At 37.5% G+C, this 21,324-nt stretch overlaps 1 protein-coding gene across 2 annotated transcripts in view; it reads right to left on the bottom strand.

Annotated features, from left to right (window-relative positions):
* The window catches only part of ANK3 (ankyrin 3), a 387,324-nt gene that overhangs the window by 22,421 nt on the left and 343,579 nt on the right, over nt 1-21,324 (bottom strand). The window contains exons 37-42 of one of the 2 annotated variants that reach the window (XM_026651165.1): nt 12,241-19,968; nt 11,550-11,624; nt 10,431-10,562; nt 8,666-8,809; nt 5,468-5,558; nt 1,905-2,280 (exon numbers count right to left, since the gene is read on the bottom strand). In XM_026651165.1, the coding sequence (XP_026506950.1) occupies nt 1,905-2,280; nt 5,468-5,558; nt 8,666-8,809; nt 10,431-10,562; nt 11,550-11,624; nt 12,241-19,968 (8,546 nt within the window). Of the gene's footprint in view, nt 1-1,904; nt 2,281-5,467; nt 6,153-8,665; nt 8,810-10,430; nt 10,563-11,549; nt 11,625-12,240; nt 19,969-21,324 lie in introns of both variants that reach the window. The other variant, XM_026651166.2, reaches the window with a different exon arrangement.

The following is a 21,324-nucleotide window of genomic DNA, read 5'->3' as shown; positions in this document are numbered from 1 at the left end:
ATTTTCCACATTCCAGCATAGAATCTTCAAAAGTGAAAAGAGCCAGAGAATAAAAAGTGGCCAACTGCCTGTTTTCTGACACTTGGGTAACTACCTGGTGGAAACACAAGTAGAATGAAGGGCTTTTACAATATTTTTGTTTACAAATTTTTAAAAATAAGGAGAGGCATTTGGGTCTAGTGCACTAAGCATGAATCTGGGAGTCAAGACTCCTGAATTCTGGTGCCTGTTATGCCACTGATTCAATTTGTGGCCTTGGTTAAGTCACTTATGCTGCCTGCCTCAGTATTCCTATTTTTTAAAAATGAGGACAACAGTACATTCATAAGTTCTGATGCGAAGTCCACTGAAGTAAGTAGGAATCAACGCATTGCTTCAACTAGCTTTGGATCAGGTCTTTACTTTACAGGGGTGTTGAGAGAATTAATTAGTTAATACCTGTAAAGGACTTTACAGCTTAGATGTGTCACAAACTAATAAATAAGAACGAAATACAATAGTACAGTACATAATTGCTAAGAATGATTATGTTACTGGGTATAAAGGGATGCGGGGTGAAACAATTAGGGAGCACTTTAAAATGAACTTAAATTTAAACTAATTTACATCCGAAGAAGTGGGTTATAGCCCACGAAAGCTTATGCTCTAATAAATTTGTTAGTCTCTAAGGTGCCACAAGTACTCCTGTTCTTTTTGCGGATACAGACTAACACGGCTGCTACTCTGAAACTAATTTACTGTATCATGTTATGAAACAATTTAGTACATACTACAAATAAAAAAGTTACATTGCAAACAAATTCCAAGATATATTTAAATGGATCACTTAATATTTATAATTCCTTAATTTATTGCCCTCAGTAAAATAGAGTCCCTGTATAGAGGACAAAGGGAGATGGAAGGAACTCCAACACATCTGCCCTGAGATTTTTCTTAGCTATTTTATAGATCATTAGCTTCCTGGTGGCCTTATTGTTTATCCAATGGCAACCTTCCAGCTGTTGGGCTTCATAAAACAGAATTGTCATGCTGTAAACAATTATTTGAACAAACTTAATTAGGCTGCAGGAAGGAAATCAGCTGTTGAGAGTTGCACTAAAATTCCATCTTGAGCAGACAACTGGCTGGAAGGATGCTGTGGGTGGAACACGCACATGCCCAGTAAGTATTTAGGGACATGCAAAGTAGGCAATGTAAACTGAAGGGGAGGCAGTAGACCACACCTATCACTAGATGGAAGAGCATGTCCTCTGCTAGAGAAGTGCTTTGTACACTGGTAATTCTCTGTAGACCTGTGAAAGACCACACAGCTTGGCCTTGTGCATTTGCAGTGTGGATGAGTGTGTCAGGGGAACAAAGCACAAATATTAGGTTAAATTTCACCAGCTAGATAAGGTATTTTCCTGAAAATGAATGTAGTGAAAAAACAGGCGGGGAAGATTCTCTGCCCCGCTCTGCTCGTTTTGATGGCACAAAGAACGGAAACCATCTGCATCTCTCCTGTAGGAATAGAAACACGGAAGCTAGCTCCTGGCACCACCCTTGACACAGCTACCAGCATAGCAGGCATGTCAGGGATGGGAAGGAGACAAGCTCCATGGTGACTGCTGCTAGCTGATGCAGCTCAGAGCAGCCAAGAAGGCAAGGCTGGGTACCAGACAGAGAATTACAGAGAATTGTCTCCTTGATGTCCCCCAACACTATTTCATCCTTGCCACTTATATGTCAAAACTCGGTGGTTGAACCATTAATTTCCATTATTGTAATTTAGTAAATTAATCATACGAAATTGGTGTTAAAAGGGAGAAAAATGAGTTAACAAAATAAATTTCACTATAAGTTTACAAAACTTTATGTCGATTAATACGTATTCAACTAGAAGATTAATAATTGCAGGACCATACCTTTTGTTCAGACGTTGCTGCTCCCGCCTCTTCCTGGATGTTTGCTCTTGGCTTGCTATCTTCAGGAGTTTTCCAGCTCATCTTCTTCATGCTGACAGGCACAGAGGTTTTAGACTCTTCTACTGTTGGCTTGCTGGTCTCTTCTAAAGATTTCTGATATGATGTTAATAATGTTTGCTCTTCAGTATGGACAGAACTTCGTGTTTTTGGTTTCAGAGTTTCCTTGTCACTCTGTTTTCCCGCTTTGTTTATGGACTCTTGAACATAAGTTTTAGTCTTTACTTCTGTTGTAGTTTCTGTGCGGCTTCCATTGGCTTCAACTTTCCCAGTTTCTCCTTTCAGATATGAGGTAATAGAATCCCTACATTGGTCTGGGCTACAAAAGATAAACAACAGACAATCACACAATGTTCAAATCGCTTTCAGAAATGCTAAACAATTAGCTTGCTGTCAAGATGCCTGTATTCTCAGTTTGTACTTTTAAAAACAAAGAAGCAAAGATTTAAATGTAATATGTGAACATCAAGCTATTTAATATTCCTGTATTAGGTACAGTAATTTCTGCCTGGGTGGTCTCACTTGCAAAGGCATTGAGAATTTATAGTTCCTACTGAACACATGTTTTTATTCTAAGCCCTTTCCAGTTAGGGGGAAAAAAGAAAAAAAAAGAGGAACAAACCAGGTCCACCAACGTGGCCTTATGAACATATGAGATATATACTCACCTGACACTACTGGTTGATTGCTACTTACTACCCTGAAGTTTCTGACTGCATTTGATCGTATACCTCAATTTATCACTGATGCTCACATAATTAGCTCTTTTCTGAGAAAACTACAAAGTTGGTAAATAAACGGTATCAAGTTGCTAATGAAACAGAATAAACATCCTGCTAACAAGACATAATTACACATTTAAGTATTCTGTCTATAATTCGTTTAATCAGGTACAATATCTCCTGAATTAGGTATATTTCTCAATTAATCCAATTTATCTCTGGATAAATCATACCAATATTAGATCATTCACATTGCAGTATTGAATTTCTCATCACTTAAATCCTACAGCCACTGAAGTCAATGACAAAACTCCCAATGAATTCAATGAGAGAGGATCTAGCCCTTAATAAGTATCTCAAAATGTTTTAAACCAGATCCTCAGGTGGTATAAATTGGTGTTGCTCCACTGAAGGCAATGGAGCTCTACTGATTTATACCAGCTGTGGATTTTACCCCTTAAATTGATATCACTCATGAAAGGTGCAAATCAAGAACCAAGAATCCAGCCTAAATATTAAGTTGAGGGGCTTGGTAGATACAAGGGGCAACAGCTACAGTAGCTCCTTCCACCCCTTCACCACATATGAAATATCAGGTATGGGACTACAAAGTCTTTCAAGAAATAGACTATGAATGCCCTTGATTCTGCAAAGCAATTGACCATTGGAAAGCAGACAATCTCTTGTGCCCACTTTTAAAAAGGTGTGGTAGGCTGATGTGACAGAAATTATTTCATATAAACATCTTATTTATAAAATTAATTACAATCCTGAAGAATTTGGGATATGGCAAAAATTAACCCCTTACTTGTGGAAAAACAAAGATATGCAAGCAAAAGGAATAGAGATTTAGGGAGTGGTGTGGGAATGGAAGTGGAGCAGTACAGGACTCTGCTTTTATAAAGTGTTTATTTATTGTTTGTCCATAGTTCATATTATTCTTCTGCATAAATCTGCTTAATTGATTTTAAATAAAAATACATTTTCTTTTAAAAAATGGAAAAGAAATATCATCAACAACACTGGAAACACCTAGCTCTGAAACAGACACATTAACTACCAATCCTGATACATTATTTCAAATCTACTTATTACTGTTATTAATTATTAATTATTATTATTATTATATTTCTTTATTCATATTCTGGTAGTATTCACAATGTGGTAAGCGCTGTCCCTGTCCCAAAGAGCTTACTATCTAAGATTTCTTGTGAAGAAGAATTGTTTAAAAGGGATGCAGCATAGCCATGTTCCTACAAATTATGACAATGCAGCAAAGAAAATGACAAACAGGAAGTGAAGACTGGTTGAAGGGAGACTCCAGAAAGTGCACTTGTTGCATGATAGCTAGTGAGCTTAACACTTTTGTTCAGAAAATGAACTATAGATGATCATCTAAGTACTAGAGTAGTTCATGCACATGGTCGAATGAATACACTTTACTGGGATTGTACTCTGAAGTATATTATTGCAGGCTTGATTATTATTTGTGCTTGAGTCTTTCTGTATGGGAGTGGAAATGCCATGAATGTGGTGTTTCCTTCTACGGTATTTCTGCATAAATGGCAGGGGGGTTGCCCTCCCATTCCTCAAAATCTGCCTGTCTTTGGAGATCTGAAGCAGGCAGGAGACATGCACATAGAGGCTCCTTTCCTTTGCACAGCTACCCTGGAATACTAACACTGTTGCCTCACATTATGGAGAGGAAAGCAGCACAATTTACTTCTGGCTTAACTGGGTTGTAGAAGAGAACCCATGAGAGCAGGGCACAGACACCAATTCATTTGTGGATATGGAAGGGAACACTGGGTAGGGGGCATTAATAAATAAACAATAAGCTAACCATACTTAGAGTATGTCTACACTGGAGCTGGAGGTGTAATTTCCAGTGTGGGTAAACACACCTGTGTTAGCTGTGATCAAGCCAGTGTGCTAAAATAGCAGTGGAGTGGGCTAACCAGCCGAGTATGATCCTGTCTGAAACATAGGTACATACTAGGGCGGTTAACCTATCCTGCTACTTGTGTTACCATGCCAAACGGACATTTTTAGCACACTGGCTTGATCAGTGCTAGCACAAGTATGTCTACCCAAACTGGAAATTACACCGCCAGCTCCAACATAGACATAACCTCTGTTAATTACTTTTTTTCAGTGTTGTGGTGACATAGACATAGCATTTAAAAGACAGTCTATTCTTAAACAGCATAGTTTAGTGAATATTGATTTTTAACTTGTTATTTTCACTGTCTTTTAAGCAACTAGTGAAGTTCTTGCTTGCTGTGAGGATGCCTAAGCCTGTTGTATGCATCATTTAAGACAGTTATAATATTTTACAAATTATTTAAATGTTGGCTTTAGATATTTAGTTGTCAGAAATGTTTTTTTTAAGTTATCCTAATTCTAAATCGGTCAGTGGGAGAGAAGCATAGTTGCAAGATATGTATTAAGGGCCTAATCAGTTGACCTAAATGACTTTTGGAGTGTTTCCACTGGCTTCAATGGGCTTTGGATCAGACCTTTATAGAAAACGTAATCTACATCTAACAGAAGATAAAGCATAGTTATCTGACCCATATGATGATAGGTATTTAAATATATATATATTTTCTTGGACCTTGCTGATAGTGTTCCAGACTTGTGTAACAAATGCAAATACATTAAAACCATGCTATGAACTTGAATAACTTCAGAAGGCTTTTTTTAGAAATCTAACATCTGGAGGTGAAAATAACATTGAAAATGATTTGTTTGAAGACAAACATCTATATTCCAGATCCTTACCTATCATCTAGCCGATCTAGTAGTTCACCACTTATTCTGCGCCCAGGCGTTGGTGGTTCAACATGGACACTTGATGCCTCACTCTGCCAACCTGTAATTGAAGACATTTCCTGTTCTGCTTGCTGAACATCTTTAAGAATAGACCACACTTTTTCTTCCGTCATCTCCTCAGACTCAACTCCTTCTTCAAGATGAATGTCCTCAAACAGAGATTTAAGCTTTTCTTCTGTCATCTCCTCATCAGTACCAGACTTTTCTCTCTCATGCTGTTCAGTTCTCATTCCTGTTTGACTAGTCTCTTCACTCTGTATTTGTTTTGAGTACTTAGCATCTTTTGATATCCCACCATAACTACCAAGATACCGAGGATAATCATTCAGGTCCACTTCCTCCAAATGGCTTTGGCCTACAGACATATCTTTAGGTGTTCTTTCTTTAGGTACTGAGAAATCAGGTTTGCTGTCTTCCAGTGAAGTATCTTCTTCAATCACCACTGGAGGTCCTCCTGCTGTACCGTCTATATTTCCCTGTGAAGTCACTAATGCATCACTCAGTCTACTAGGAGTTCTAAGGGGTGACTCTATACTAGAGATATCACTAAAGAAATCATCTTGATGGAAAGGGGTGGGTGGCACGAAGCGCAACCCAGTGGGAGTTTCCAGTTCCACTTGAATGGTGGGATAACCTAAGGAAGACAGTACATTTGGACTGACTGGAATGAAGTATGGAGCAATACATAAGTAAACGTAAAATGATTGATGAATTATAGAAAATATGAAAATATTAAAATGAGATGTTGTAGCCATTTAAGTGTGAATGTAAATTTGATAGATTTATCGGTTTACCCTAAATGGATGCACCACAAATTAGAGTAGCTAAAATGGCTAGTTGCTAAAATGGTGGCAGCTACTGCTTTTGACTTCTTCAGAAATCAACACTCTGTAAAGGTTCCAATGAATGGTTCTGAAGCCACTTTAAGATTTTTATAGCTACAGCACACTGACTCATGAGCAAGCAAATGGAATAAATATGGATAGAGTTGGTGGTCCTTTATATCTAACATTGTATTTTGTGGCCAAATTATGTAACACTCTCTCTCTTTGTTTTGGTTCATGCAAACTTGATGAACATAATCTAAAGGAAGAATCTGATCATAATGCTGGACAGCCAGGTTGTGCTGTGTGGCATGTATGTGTGTGGGGTGGGTGGGTGGGGGTATTTTTGTTGTTGTTGCTGCAAATATCTATGTCTAAAACAGGTCCACATTTTTAATATCCTAGTTTTAAAAATTACACAATACTTACAATACTATGCACTAGTATACTCCAATTTAATCATTGTGCCACAAAAATATAATTGTTAAGGAACAAAGAATAGAAATGAATCTCAGTGTGGCTAGGAAAGAAGAGTAGATTTTAAAAGACAGCAGAATAAAATCTAAAAATAAAAAGGTGTCAGCAAAAGGATTACAGAACACAAACACCACAGGGGAAGAATCTATATAAAAATTTCTGGTACAGTAAAGTTATATAGATGAGAGGACTGTAGTGAGTAAGGAGATCTTGGTGATCTTGGAGACTGAGGAGATCTTGGTGACATGGGTACAATCAGAAACACTGATCAAATAAAGAGAGAAAAGAAAAGATAAGTAATGAAAACATGGGAAAAATCATTCTCAAGGATTAGACTGAATACACACAAATGAATGACAATGAAATGTAAAATTTACACCCCAGTAAACAAATATTAGGCTGAATATCCTAGGAAAGGAAGACATGTTTGGGGGTTAAGTTGACATTGTGGTGCCTGTTGAAGGAGGTGTATCAACAGGATTTTTTCTGAATCAGCTGAGAGAAAGGTAAAGAGCGGTCTGGTCTTGGTGAGGAAAGGAAATTTGAGGAAGGTGAGGAGAAGAGAAGAGGAGAGACAGAAAGTAACTGTGGAGAAGCACATTTTCACTGCTGCTACGATTAAAAGGTGCAAGCAACATTTCAAGAGAAACTTTCTTAAAATGTCAACAGAAAATTATTTCTGCAATGCAATGATTCAATGACCAATGCTGCTGCTTAATAATAGAGCACATTAAACTTATATAGTCTAATAATCAGAAAATCCCAATATAATGCAGGAAGAAGATTAAGACATCAATACACATTTGAAGAAAATATATACAAAAGAGGATGTTTTGTACATAAGACTTGAATTGTATATAAGATTTTAAGATTGGCAGGGTTTTAAATCAGAGCTGAGGTGACCAGTGCCACCAGTGTATTTTAAAGATAATTTCAAAAAAGAAATAGCAGTAATTAGTGGCTCCACAGGACCAATACAAAGTATACGTTTGCTTATTGCCATTCTGTTGTATAATCAGAACACCATTTGTCCTGCAATTCTTGACTTACAATATCTGGCTCAAAATTAACCCAAATTACTCTGTAATTATCTTGTATAGTTGTAAACTATTACAAGTTTCCTCTTATGTAAAATTGATATTTTCTCATTCAAAAATTAAACACTCGGGTTTATATTGACATTTTATATTTGGAAAATTATGGTTTAATTTCTGAAAGGTTTCAAGTATAAATTCTGAATAAATTCATTTTTCTCAAAGCTGCATATTAGTAAATTGCAAATTCTTTTAGTGTACATGCCATTACTAAACACTCATTTCTTTTTAGGAGGAGATTTCCTAATGCCTAGTGTATGGAGATGAGACTGAAGGATATCTTTTTTCCTGGTAGTGTAGGGGACAGTATACCACCATCTACATTACAAATAATTTTTAATGCATGAGCAACTGTCTAAGTGTATGATTTTTCATTTGACAATTGAAATTGAAAATCACTAAAGTACTTGATCAATCTGCACTGAAATTAGGGGGAACAACTTTATTCATGTATATATTTTCAGGATTGGACCCTTAGCTTTTGAGACACAAGCTGACATAAAATGATGAAAATACTATACAAATGTGTATTAGAGTTTTGCATTTCATATTGCATTTATGAACTTTAAAAAAACATAAAGCGATTCTAAATACCATAATTGTGATTTTGAAGAGAGAAAAAAACTTTAAAATGAAAAGAAATTAATTAGTCCTTCACAATTTACTGTCTTTTGAGAAAAGGTCTGTTTATAATATTTTTCTGTATTATTGGACATATTACTGAAATAAATATGTGCACAGAATTCAATTACCATCAACGGGATCATGAAAAACGTTATTTTCATCTGCAAAACTTCTGGTGCCTGAAATGTTTCCATAATCAAATATTGGTCCTTCCAACAGGGTCACAATATCTATTCGGTTAATTTTTGTCAATACAGAGGTTAAGGCATCAGCTGGAAAATATAATAAGTAACATGTCAGAAAAAAATTCAGTCATCTTTGAGCTATGTAATTGTTTCCCTCAGTCTCAATCATACTGGATTAATTAGAAGATGCTGAGACATATGTTTCACCTCAGTGCTTTTGTTTGGTTCTGGAAAGTTATATTTACTAGCTTGTCTAAAAATCATTCTGTGGTATACTTATATAAGGCATATAATGTCTAGTATGATTCTCCTTCACAAGGTAATTACATTGTTTTTGATGCCATCATTAGAAGCAACATGACTGAGACCAGAGGGTTCCTAAAGAATATATTTCCTTGCTACTAGAACAAAATATCCTTCCACTAAGGATGTCATTGTAGACTTTGGAACAACAGGTGACTGAACATAGGGCTAATGATCAATAAATGCAATGTGCGGTTTTGTTGTAGCCATGTCAGTCCCAGGGTATGAGAGAGACAAATTGGGTGAGGTAATCATATCTTTTATGTAGACCAACTTCTGTTGGTGAGAGAGAGAAGCTTTTGGAAGAACTCTGGGTAGCTCAAAAGCTTGTCTCTCTCATCAACAGAAGTTGGTCCAATAAAAGATATTACCCACCCTGTCTCTCTAATAAATGTGATGGTATTTAGATGTGGAGAAAGCTTGTTGGGCAGATGGTATTTCTGCAAATGACCCTAAGGGTGGATCCCTTTCACATCCACCCTTACATTTCAGACTTTTATTTTTGTTAAATTATATGGCATGTCCCCTAAAGATCTAGGGATAGAAAGGGTCCTCCCCGCATCCCACGGCAGAAAAGGATCTGAACAAAGTGAAATCAGTGCAGCTCAGCTGAAACAGGGATAGGACTGGTGGGGAAGTCCATACAGTTCATCTGCAGCTTTTGCAGGGAGCTAGGGGGTGGCTGGTGGAATCACAACTCTCCAGACTCACTGGCCAAACCCAAACATCATGGGGGAGGGGGAGGGCTCAGCGTGTATAATGGCTGCAATAATGGCAACAGGATGGTTCAGCATCCACTCTGCAACCTCTTATAGGGGATTCTGTCCCACTGACACATGCGGCCCACCCCAGGGTACAGGCTGAGTACTTATAAACAGTACACATTCTTCAGTGGTTTTACTGACAAAACTAGTGAAAAAGGACACTTGAAAACTCGAAGAAAAATTATCCTCATTCCTTTTCATATGCCTGGAGAATAATAGGCATTCAGAAGATGGATCAGGCCAGTGACACATGTTGGAGCTGATCGGGACAGCTAGGAAGGAGATTTAACTGAGCTAAAGCAGGATTGTATGGGTTGGAAGATGGTAGAAGACACTACTGTCCCACTATGAAGGCCAAGAACTGAAGGTTTAGCATCTCTCTTCCAGTATGCAACAATTCAAATGAAGTAACTACATAAATAGATATGGTAATTACCAATTGAATACATATTATAATTTCTTGAACTCTGGTAAAAATAGCTAGAGCAGGAAATGTTATTTCATGAGTGCTACTTAGAAAAGCTTTATTATGTTTTCATATTCATGTCCAAATAATCAAGATGATGGGAGCTACACTATTTAGAATATGGCAACATATGAAGTTGTGTATAATTTATAATCAACAATTGCTCTGAACTTACTTGTAGCATTTTTCCCATCTCTGGTAACCCATTTTTTTAATAACATGAAACTCTGAGCAATCAGAGAATTGGGGTTTTCTACACGGATTTGATTAATTTCATCAACAGAAAAATTCAGTTCTCTTGCCAGTTCTATAAAGCAAGAAAAAATATACCATTATCATCATGTCAGTCTTATCTTGTCAATTCTGTAAAAGTAACAGCTTTATTAGGTCACACAGATGAATTAATGTAAAAAAAAAATCTGACACATAGTTCATAATTAATTTATGAGATAATTACAACCAGGGGTATTAAAACTTCCCAGAAAGACATCATGCCATATCTTGTAATCATATCCCTGGTAGGTATTATCATACCTACGTCAAGTACACACACTGCTGTAAGGTAAAAATTGTGAACAAAATCTCTGCAGAGGTTACCTTATTGCTGTTGATTTTTAAAATCTTGTATGCTGTAATACTTGATATCAAGATTACTACACATCTCTCTTCATCTACACTATAATCACTGATACATGGTGACACAGTACAATGAGATGAGTTTATGAGAGGAGTTGATTTGCATTGCTGTACAGTATAGAATTGCAGGACTACTAAAATTACTGTTATGGGCCTGATTCTCAGAGGTGGTGAACATCTGTAACTGTTGCTGAAGCCATTGGGAGCTTGTGGTGCTCAATGCTTTGGAAAATCAGGACACTGGACAATGGGAAAAGCCATACTACCCCAGATGAGTGTCCAGCCAGCAAGTTCCCAACCCTCTCAACCCATTTGTGCCAACTATTCCCAGAACAGGACTTAAGGAGAATACAATTCTTTCACCATTTTAAATAAAAGTGTTTGTTTATTTACTGATCAATGGTAAGACAATTCTGCCATTAGCATTTCCTGGGAAGTTTCTTCTTTTAGCTGAAAATCTATTGAAATGTTTATGGACTCCACTTTTGTGAGATGGAGAACACCGCCGACAATGTGCACAGAACCCTCAATTCTGAGTGACTTCTATGGGAACTGAATATGGTCAAGTCCATAAAGAACTTGTAGTACCTTACTATAAAAGATGATCTGCAAAAATAATTGCTAAATTCAATTTCAGTCTGACAGCATAAAAACGTACCTGTCCAGCTAAGTCCCAGATGATCAGCTACAATTGCCATCCTTATGTCTGTTCGTTCACATGGACTCTGTGGACCTGTGGTTTACAATTTCTTGATTAAAAAGATTTTGTAAAGAAACCTGCACTTCTGGACAATAGTTTTTAATATTTTAATTTTACCAAGTTGCTGGTGTTCAGATTGTATACTAAAATGATTGTGTCTTAATAAACTACAAAATAATTTCTTTGTCACAGCTTTTCTATTTTCACCTGTCTAAAGCCAAATGTCAAACTACATGATGTTGCAGTATAATGAGACCAAACATGCTGACATTCTAGCTATTGGACTATACACAAATTGTTCTATTATTGGTGAAAAACACCAGGGTGGGATTAACATCTATTTTTTCTACCTTGACAGAATGAAATTTGCTGTCACAAAATAAATCTTTAAAAGTCCTGAGTTACATCAATGTCTTTGGCATGCTTCACTAGCTGTCTACAATACAGAATTTGTTTAAAGGAAGAAAGAAGAGTATAAGACAGCACATACAGATGACAATGACAGAATGAGAACTACAGTAAGTCACTCCACAGGCAATCACAACAGTTCATGCACTAGGATCAACAAGTTGAAAGTTTTACAAACTAGGCTTGATCTCCACGAGGTGAGCCATGAGAGCTCCAGAAACCTGACTGCCTTCATTCTCACCAGTCCTCTTACTTCTCCTCCTCTCACTGTCGACCTTTTCAATCTTTGATTTTAAGGATGCTGCCTCTGTTCTCATATCTCTAGCAGACTTCGATGTAATGGAAGGCTGGTAAACTTGAGTAGCTTCTGATAATGATGTATTTCTTGATGAACTGTCTTCTTCATCATCAGACACCTCTGACTGCATCTTTTTCTCTTCATCAGATAGACGATCCACAAGCTTTAATGTCTCACCACTAATTCCCTTAAAATATTCAATAGAATGTTTACATACCTCCCTAAGCTGATTTTTCCTTACTTTAACTGTTGTCATTGTGATGGAGGTAGATCTTACCTTTACTGGTAATTTGGAAGGAAGCTGTTTAATTTTTCCTTTCTCTAACTGCTCTTGCTTTTGCATTGTTGGTGTTTTTCTAGATATAGCTAGATTTTTCCTGGGTGCATTTTTTATTGGAATCTTAGATCTTACTTCTAGACATGGAGAAGAATTATTTTGTTTTATTTTGTCGGGTTTACTAGCCTGTCTCACTTTACTCGCTATACTTTTTTGGACATTATTTTGTGGGACGACTTCTTTTACTGAACTGGCCTTTATGGGAAGTTTTGATTTTGCTCTACTCCCTACCAACTCTCTTGACCTTTGCTGCTGTCCTTGTACTTTTTGCTTATCTGTTATTCTGTGTCCTTGTGTTGCCCCTGTCCCTCTTCCTGAAGTGCTTTTCATTTGGTTAGCTTTCTGTATGGAACACTTGGGTTCACAATGTTCTTTTAGCTCTACATTACAGGTAATATTATTTGTATGGCTACCAGATGAATCCAAATTGTTGTTGTTATTAAAATTATCTTTTTGAAAATCAAGTTTTTCTTTTTGCCTACAGCTTGTCTGGCTAGTAGCTGAACTTGTAATCACTGCTACAGTTTCATTTTCTAATCCCTGACCACTGGGCATCGCAGCTTCTATCTTATCTGTCACTTCTCCAGGGCCATCTTTCTTCAGAGTCATCGTGGAAGCAGAAATTCCCATTTTAATAGGTGTGCGCAATTTGGGATCAACTTTAGAAGTGTTAACAGTTGTCGATGATTTCTCCAGAGAGTTACTACCAAGTGTGGCTTCCATACAATCTCCACTGGCCTGGATGATGGGCTTATGTTCAACTGCTGTTGTTTCTACTTGTCTCTCTAAGTTTGTTTCTACAATGCTGTCCCCTGACTGTGGCTGTGTGATGGCAGTGACTGTACTTTTATCCCCTTCCCCCTTGTCCCCTGACTTCCCTTCAGAAGTATGCTCACCAATCTGAAAAAATTGGAGTCTTTCTTCAACAAAATCCCTCTTGCTCATGTCAATTGCACCACTGCGAGTCATCTCAAACATCTTCCCTTCATGAAATGGGAAGGGGTTGGGCTCACTAGTTGGAGTACTTTCATCCGTTGGAGTTCTGGCTGGAGTTGTATCAGGTGTCGTTGCTTGCGACCTGTCTTCTACTGCCAGACCAAATGGCTTAGCCTCATCATCCCTTGATTTAGTTTCAAACACTTCATCATCTCCTCGATTATTGGACCATGGATCAAAATCCAGACTTTTGGTAGCTACTGTTTTAAAAGGTGTTGCAAATTCTTCATCTACTTTGTAACTGAAATATGAATCAGGAAACACAGTTCTGTCAGGGTGTCTGCCTTCCAAGGTGAAAAACTGTGCACCTGACTTCTGCTCGATCTTTTCAGAACCTGGACCTTTTGAAAGTGGCTTGTCTTCTTCAGCGCCTACCTTTCCTTCCTCCTCAATAACTTCCAGTTTACTTTGGCTAAAGCAACGATCAGTCTGTTTTAAAATGCCCTCTGTAGTCCATATATCCTTTTTGGTTTCTACTGCTGGACCTGCAAGTTTAGAATCACTTTCAGTTAAACCATCGTCTTCATCTTGTAAATCATAACCATCAAGAGAGTCAATTTCAGTTGCATCTGTATCATGAGAGAATTCTGCAGTGGTTGCTATGGAACACTCGGTGATAGACTGGTCATTAGTCCCATTTTGTGCTATGTCATTCTGGGGTGACTCAAGACCAATGTCAAACTCATTAGGTTTTCCAGAACTGGGATACTCTAACTCTTTCTGGTTCTGACTCTTGTCAGAAACTTTGGGTTTTGATGCTTCTTTCTGGTCATCTTCAACTTCTTTTAATTTAAAAGTATACTTTTTTAATGGAACTTGTTGATAGAGCGATTCATCATCACTAGAGTCACTGACATCTGCTCCCGGTGGCACGGGGGAAGGTGGCTGTACTCTTATGACTGGTTCAGCCAGTTGACATTTGTCGTGTTCATCTTGCAGATTTACTTCTATCATCTCCACTTCTATATTCTCAGGGGAATAACAATGATTCTTTTCTGACTCAGCTTGATCTGCATCTAATGGTGGAGGAGGTGGGAATTCAATGTAGGCAACTCTGTTACTTTTGGGTCTTTTGTTAGAGTCTTTGTTTATATTATTAGGCAATATTTTGTCAATTTTTGGTGCTTCCACTGCTGTGTGTTTTACAGAGGTTGACTTAGCCTCTGCTTCCTCTTCTGATTCCTCAGAAACCTCAGGTATGGGACTGGGCTTGCCTGGTATATAAGCTATTAGTGAGTCGGGTGTTTTAGAGGTAAACTCATAACTCACTTCCTCTGAGCTGGGTGTTTCTGGTGTTAAAGGGCTTTTCCCAGAGCTATCTATAAAGGATACTTGTTCTAGTGTGTCATCTTCTGGACTACCTTGTGGAGAAGGCGGTTGTTTTTGCTGTCTAGCTGTATAAAATGTCCCCCTAGTCTCTTGTACTGTCTTACTTTCCTGACTTACAATTTTTTTTACATTTCCTTGTTGCACCTCCTTTTCATACTGCTTTCCTACTTGAACAAAACTGACATAAACTGGCAAAGTCTTTATCTCTTTCACTCCCTCACTATTTACTAAAGGTGCAACTTTATCCAAGTAATCAATGGGACTAGGGTCAAATACCTCACTTGAAGGAGATTCCTTTCCAGGACTAACGTCTAAAGAATCAGGTGATTTGCTAGGGGATATTTCAGTTTCCTCCACTGGAGGACTTAACACTATGGAACCTTGTTGCTTGGTAACTTTAGTGACTTTTGAATGTTTTATTTTTTCATCTTCTACATAATCAAATTCTCTCTGAACTTGCTCCTTAATCATAGTTGACCGGGACACTTTAGCTGACAGTTCATATACTGATTTTTTTGACTGATCATAAACACTATCAAGAATGGTAGGAGAGGACATTCTTTTCTCCTCAGAAATTCTGACTGGAATGTGGGACACAGACGATTCCTTTCTTTTTGAAGTTTTATCTGTCATTTCATTGATGTGTTCTCCTTCTCTGACAACAAACTCTCTGTATAGAACCTTTTTTGATGGAGATTTTACAGTCGTTTCCTTCATCTCCTTTGAATGAGATCCATGTGTTGGCAATTTGTGTTCACTCTCTGTCACAGTGATAAATTCACTCTTTTTGTTAGTTTTAGTCTCAGCATGGTCAACATGGTTTTCTTTCACCATATCTTGAACAAGTACATGGGAAAGTTTTTCTTTTTGTGTTTTATGGTTAGAAGCTCCAGGACTTTCCCATGTTCGATAGATTTTTTTGTCCCAATGTCCCTTAGCTGGTAAGTCTGAGCTATATGCCAAGTCTTTAGCTTGCTGTTCAGAAGTATATTCTAGCAGACTTCTACTTGATGTTTCAGTGCTCTGTTTCTGTACTTCTGAAGCACAAATGTCTTCTATAACTTTTCCTTTACCTTGGACATTATCTTCTTTCAATTTCATAGTAGTAAATTCTTTTTGCAATGATATATTTCCTTCTGTCAGATCTACTTGCTTTGGGTGCTTTTCTCTTGCATAAAACTGATATACTGGTAGTTTGCTTTCTTGTAATTTCTTTACTGGAATTTTGGATTGACTATCTTGCTTTTTTTCTTCTTGAGATAGATCTTTAGTCCTTGGACTTATACTTTGTTCAAATTTAAGTCTAATGGAATTAAGCTTGGATTGTTTTAGCTGAAATCCAGTCTGTGAAGCTTCAGTTGTTTTACTCTGCTGAGCATTTCCTTTGTGTTCCATAGTTTGTTTACAGTCCCCTGTTTGTTGAGCAAGAATCCTTCTTTCAGGACTGCTGGGCAAACTTGCTGCTTTTCTTTCATCGGCTTTTGGAGAACACTTTCCATCATGCCCATACTGCCGCACTTTACTCCAGTCATCACTCAATGTCACTATTTCAGTGAGCAGTACTTTTTCAGGGCTGCTGCTGGCCGAGCTATGACTAGAATGTATTTCTTTGCCATTTTTTTTATGTTGCTTTTTCTCTGGAGATTGTAGCTCATCATTCAACTTTTCTGTTTTGTCCCGAAAAAACTGTGATACTTCAGTCAGTTTTTCTTCTGCCTCCTTAACAGTCCTGTCCACCCTGTCTTCATACATCATCTTTTCTCTACCTCTGTCTAATCTGTCCTCAGTAAAGCGCATCCACATGGCATGTTTTGGACTACTAACATCTCCAGTGTAGTGTAACACTGTCACTTTATCATAATGATCATCTTTAGACATTTTACCTACACCATTTTCAGACACATCTTTATAGATTTTGGAGATAATTTCTTTTTGGGGGGCAGTGGCTACTTTTTCTCTGCATCGTTTATCAGACCCCTGTAACTCTGAACTAAGGGGTAGAGCATGATCAGTAACTGACTCCTCAGTATCAGAATGAGACACATCTAGCTTTTCTGAAAGAAGCATTTTCTCAGCAAACCTGTAAGACTCCCCTCTTAATTCTGACAACTCATCATCATGGTATTCTATTGAGTGTTGACTCAAAAGCTTCAGCGTTTTGTAAGAGTCATCAGACATGAGTTGAGCAGAACTAGGGCGACTGTCTTCTTCCTGGGACACAGGAGTGTTTACTCTAGAAGATTCCAGATAAGAAGGAAGTGACTCTTCAGCTGTTAGCTCTTCTTCTTCTTGCTGACCTTGTTCATCAGAACAAGGAAAAGTATCATGTTTTTCCAAACCTTTTAAGTTAATATCTCCCCGAGGTAAGTCTTTCTGATATACATACATTTCTTTTTCTGGATGCTTTTTTGTTTGTCTAATAATGACTTCAGTAGGTTCAGCTCGATTACCTTTTTCAATATGGACCTCTATTATACGCTCCAGTTTCGGTTTCATTTTGCTGTCCTTCTCTGCATGGTGTGGTGAAGTTTCAGCAGACTTGCTAACATCTGATGTTACTGATGATTTATGTTCAAACAGACCTGCCAGTTCTTTGGAAGGGTCACGTCCTGATTGAAAGGCTTTCATTATGTCATGAACGGACATTGTTTCCTCAATTCTTTCCGAGGTACTTTCGGTGCACGGAGGTTTATGATAAACCATTCTAGTTGTAGTAGTGATGTGAGTTTCTTCTTTCACCCGGACACCTTTGCTAAGAACACACTTGTGGTCATCTTCTTCACTGCTGCTGCTTTTCATTTGAAATGCTTTAACCTTTTCTTTAATAGACCCAGTGGGTTTTTGTTCCAACTCCATTAAAGCAAGTGCAGGTTTCAATGAAGGTAGCTCCTCTGTTTGCTGCTCTGGAATCTCTTCTGATGATGGTTCATAGCTGCGGATAACATGAACTACTTCAGTTCTTGTTTCTGTAATAACAGGAGGGATGGGTACATCATGGAAAAGTGGTTTTGGCCCTGTGCTTTCAGCACTTTGTGGGGCTGAAGGTGTTTTTTCACTTCTTGTTTCAAAGCCACTGTCAGACAAAGGACTTTTATCTTGGTCATGTAGAGAAAAATCATCTGGAGATTCTAAAATAGTATCTGTTCCAAAAAAGGAATCTGCAATTTTACATAATTCTTTTTCTGAAGTAGAAGGCCTCATGGAGGCTGGAGGCATTTTAAGTTTATGTTCCTGTAAAGCAATCACTGGTTTTAAAATGCGTTTTTGTCTCTCTTCATCTTTTTTCCCCTCTTCAAACTTGTACTTTATGGTTGCCAATGAACTACTACCAATATCATTTGTTAAATAATCAATGACTTTTGTCAAATTGTAATCCTTTTCAGATGCGGCTTTAGCTTTAACGTGCACTTTTTCTGGAACAGGATGGCACGTTATAGCCTGCTGTCTTGCTTCATCAATCTCCTCTGGACTGAACTCTACCCATTCATCTTCAGATAAGTGTCCTTTATCACTTTTTGACACTCTGGTCGACCCTTTATTTTCTAAACACACATCTTTTTTCAGTATCTCACTAACTTTTACCAAGTCTTCTTTTACTTTCTCAACAATTTTAAAGGGCTCTTCATCATCAATTCTACCCTCTTTTGTTAGTTCAGGTTGGAATGGCTTGTCCTCCGTTACATCTGTCTGCAATATTGCAGTCATCCTGATTAGGTCCTCTTTCATTTCAGCAACATCTTTCAATATCTCCTGGCTGGAGGACAAAGAAGATGGTGTAGACAATTTAAGAGCAGAGGGTGCTAAAAACAAGGATGATTTTATAGGAGATGAAGTTCGATTAAAGTGAGGCTGTGTACATGTCTCTGTAGTCAATGTTTTACTAGGTGATAGTAATGCAGCTCCTGATTTTGTAAGTGAAGACTCTGGAAGCTTCTTTAATGCTGGTTCAGATAAAACATTGACTAGAGAATATACTGGCACTGTTATTGTTGATGAAGTTACTGATGAGGTAGTTGCAGATATTGACCCAAAAGATGTATACAGTGCACCTGCAGAAGGAGTTCTTATTGATTGAAAAGCAGATGGTGTTGAAGACACAAATGCCCTGAGTGGAGAAAGTGGCATTGTAGTAGTGGTCGGAAACACTTTCTCAACTGTATCAGTGGCTGAATTAGCAGCACAACTTGCAGAATTTGTAGCTGCAGAGATCTTGTCTTGAAAGGTAGCTGCAGGTTTGGATCCAGTTATTACATTGGCAGAGGATGGATATTTCAGAGGTGACATGGATCCATTAACCAATGCTACATCTTTAGGTCCAGGTATATGTTTCACAGGTGATGAGAGAGATGAAGTAATCATGACTTTAGATGATGAAACAGCATCAACTTCTGACTTAGCAGGAGACACCACTGACTTTAAAGGTGAAGTTAAAAGTGGTGATGCTGATGTGATGATAGACTTAAATGGTAAACTTGAAGAATACATGTTAATGTTCGACTTGGGGGATGCTGGAGGTGTCATGGTGATGGATGATCTCTCCAAAAGAGACCCTGCTGTAGTCACTGGAGATGTCCGAGAAGGAAATGTTGAAGTGGATGCCATCCCTTTTAAATTACTGGCTTCTGTTACTGCAGGAGCTCTGATGAAAGAACCAGAAGAAACTTGGATATTATATGGAGGCTGTGATACAACGGTTTTTATTGGTGAAGAGATTGTCCGAAATGATCTAATTGGAGATGCTACATCATTAACAGATTTAATTGAAGAGGTAGTAGAAGCTCCTAATGTGGATTTGATTGGAGAAGCAGAAGAAACAGACCATATTGATTTTAATGGGGAAGCTGTAGGAGTATTGGAGGAAGAGCTTGATAGGGAAGTGAAGCCTGATTTGGTTTGCCCAGGCACTGTAATTGGAGCTGTTGTCCATGACTGATATGGTCTTGTTGAAAAGAATGGCTTGTATGAATAAGTAGCAGGTAGGGATCTTGTTGCTCCTGCACTCCGTTCAACTGTTTCTTAAAGTTTTAAATCAAAATCAAACGTAAAATCAACAAAAATGATTGAAAAACAGAGAGACCAGAGAAGAAAATTGGTCAGTGCACGTTGTAATATTACAAAGAGTAAGTACATTTTTTTTTATGAATCAGAATGAAATAGGCAAAAAGAATAATTAAAAAGGAAAAAAAAAGAGGAATGAGTCATATAATTATGACTGATCCAAAATAAAAAGCAACATGAAATGAAAGACACTAAGCACATTGCAACCAAGTCCGCAAACCATGGAAAACAGAAAACACAAAAGGAGGAATCCATAATGGTAAAAATAATAACCACAACCAAAATTCTTCTCTTACTTCCTTATTGACTTTCTGATGTGCTAGTTTTGAAATATTAATCTCAGTTCCATTTTGCCTGTATAGGTACGTCTTAGCTTTGTGCATCTATTACAATTATCCTTTTAGTAATTTCTACTGTTCTATCCTTAGCAGTATCATTAAACAACATATATTGTACCTATATAAAACAATATAAACTTGTGTAGAATGACATTAAATAGCTAAAATCCTTTTTGAAAACCACTCAAAACTATTTCATGCAGAACCCAAAATACCTTTAAGTGACAGGCAATTGATGTGCAAACTGTGAAGCAACTGGAATAAATTCAAATCTTTATCTATCCATGCACAATTCGTATATGCTTCACGCTCACAAAGCCAATAAGAGCAAGAACTTTTCTGAGTCAAGAGTTAAAAAAATAAAAAGGAACCTTTTGCATTTTTTCCATGCGATATTCCTTTTGTTTGGTCAAACTAAAGTAAAACTTTAAATGAAATGATTTTAAGAAGCGTTTGTCATACATGAAAAATGGAAAATATGATTTATGATTAACGTGAGCAAGCAAAGCAACTCAAACACTTTACTCATGCATAGTATACCACGTCAAAACAAGCAAATGAAGTAATACATTTTATATGCTGTATTATGCACAACATGTAAATAAATATTTTCATAAGAGGCATTTAAAAGAAGAGTACACTTTTTCTACAAGATGTAGTGTTTTGCTCCTTTTGAGGAGATTTCTTGTATCAGCTCAAAGAAAGACCTGTTCAACTTTACATTTCTCAAAAGGTAACCTTAGATAAGTACTTGAAGAACAATAATAGTAAGTAGATATGATCTGGCCAAGACAAATCTGTTAACTATGAGCATCCCCAAAAAGGCCCAACGTCAGATTTTGAAGTCACTGGAGGCAGGTACTAATCCAGAAGGCAGTATTTCTGGGAATGACATTACAGCTTCCATATCCTCTGATACAGCAATGACATTCAGAGAGTTCTTCCACAAATAAGTAAAATAACTTTTAG

This window comes from Terrapene carolina, unplaced genomic scaffold (assembly GCF_002925995.2).
Source record: "Terrapene carolina triunguis isolate 2854851 unplaced genomic scaffold, T_m_triunguis-2.0 Scaffold95, whole genome shotgun sequence".
Classification (NCBI taxonomy): domain Eukaryota; kingdom Metazoa; phylum Chordata; order Testudines; family Emydidae; genus Terrapene; species Terrapene triunguis.
The sequence above is the reverse complement of the archived record's forward strand: the minus strand, read 5'-3'. Positions and strand labels throughout refer to the sequence as shown.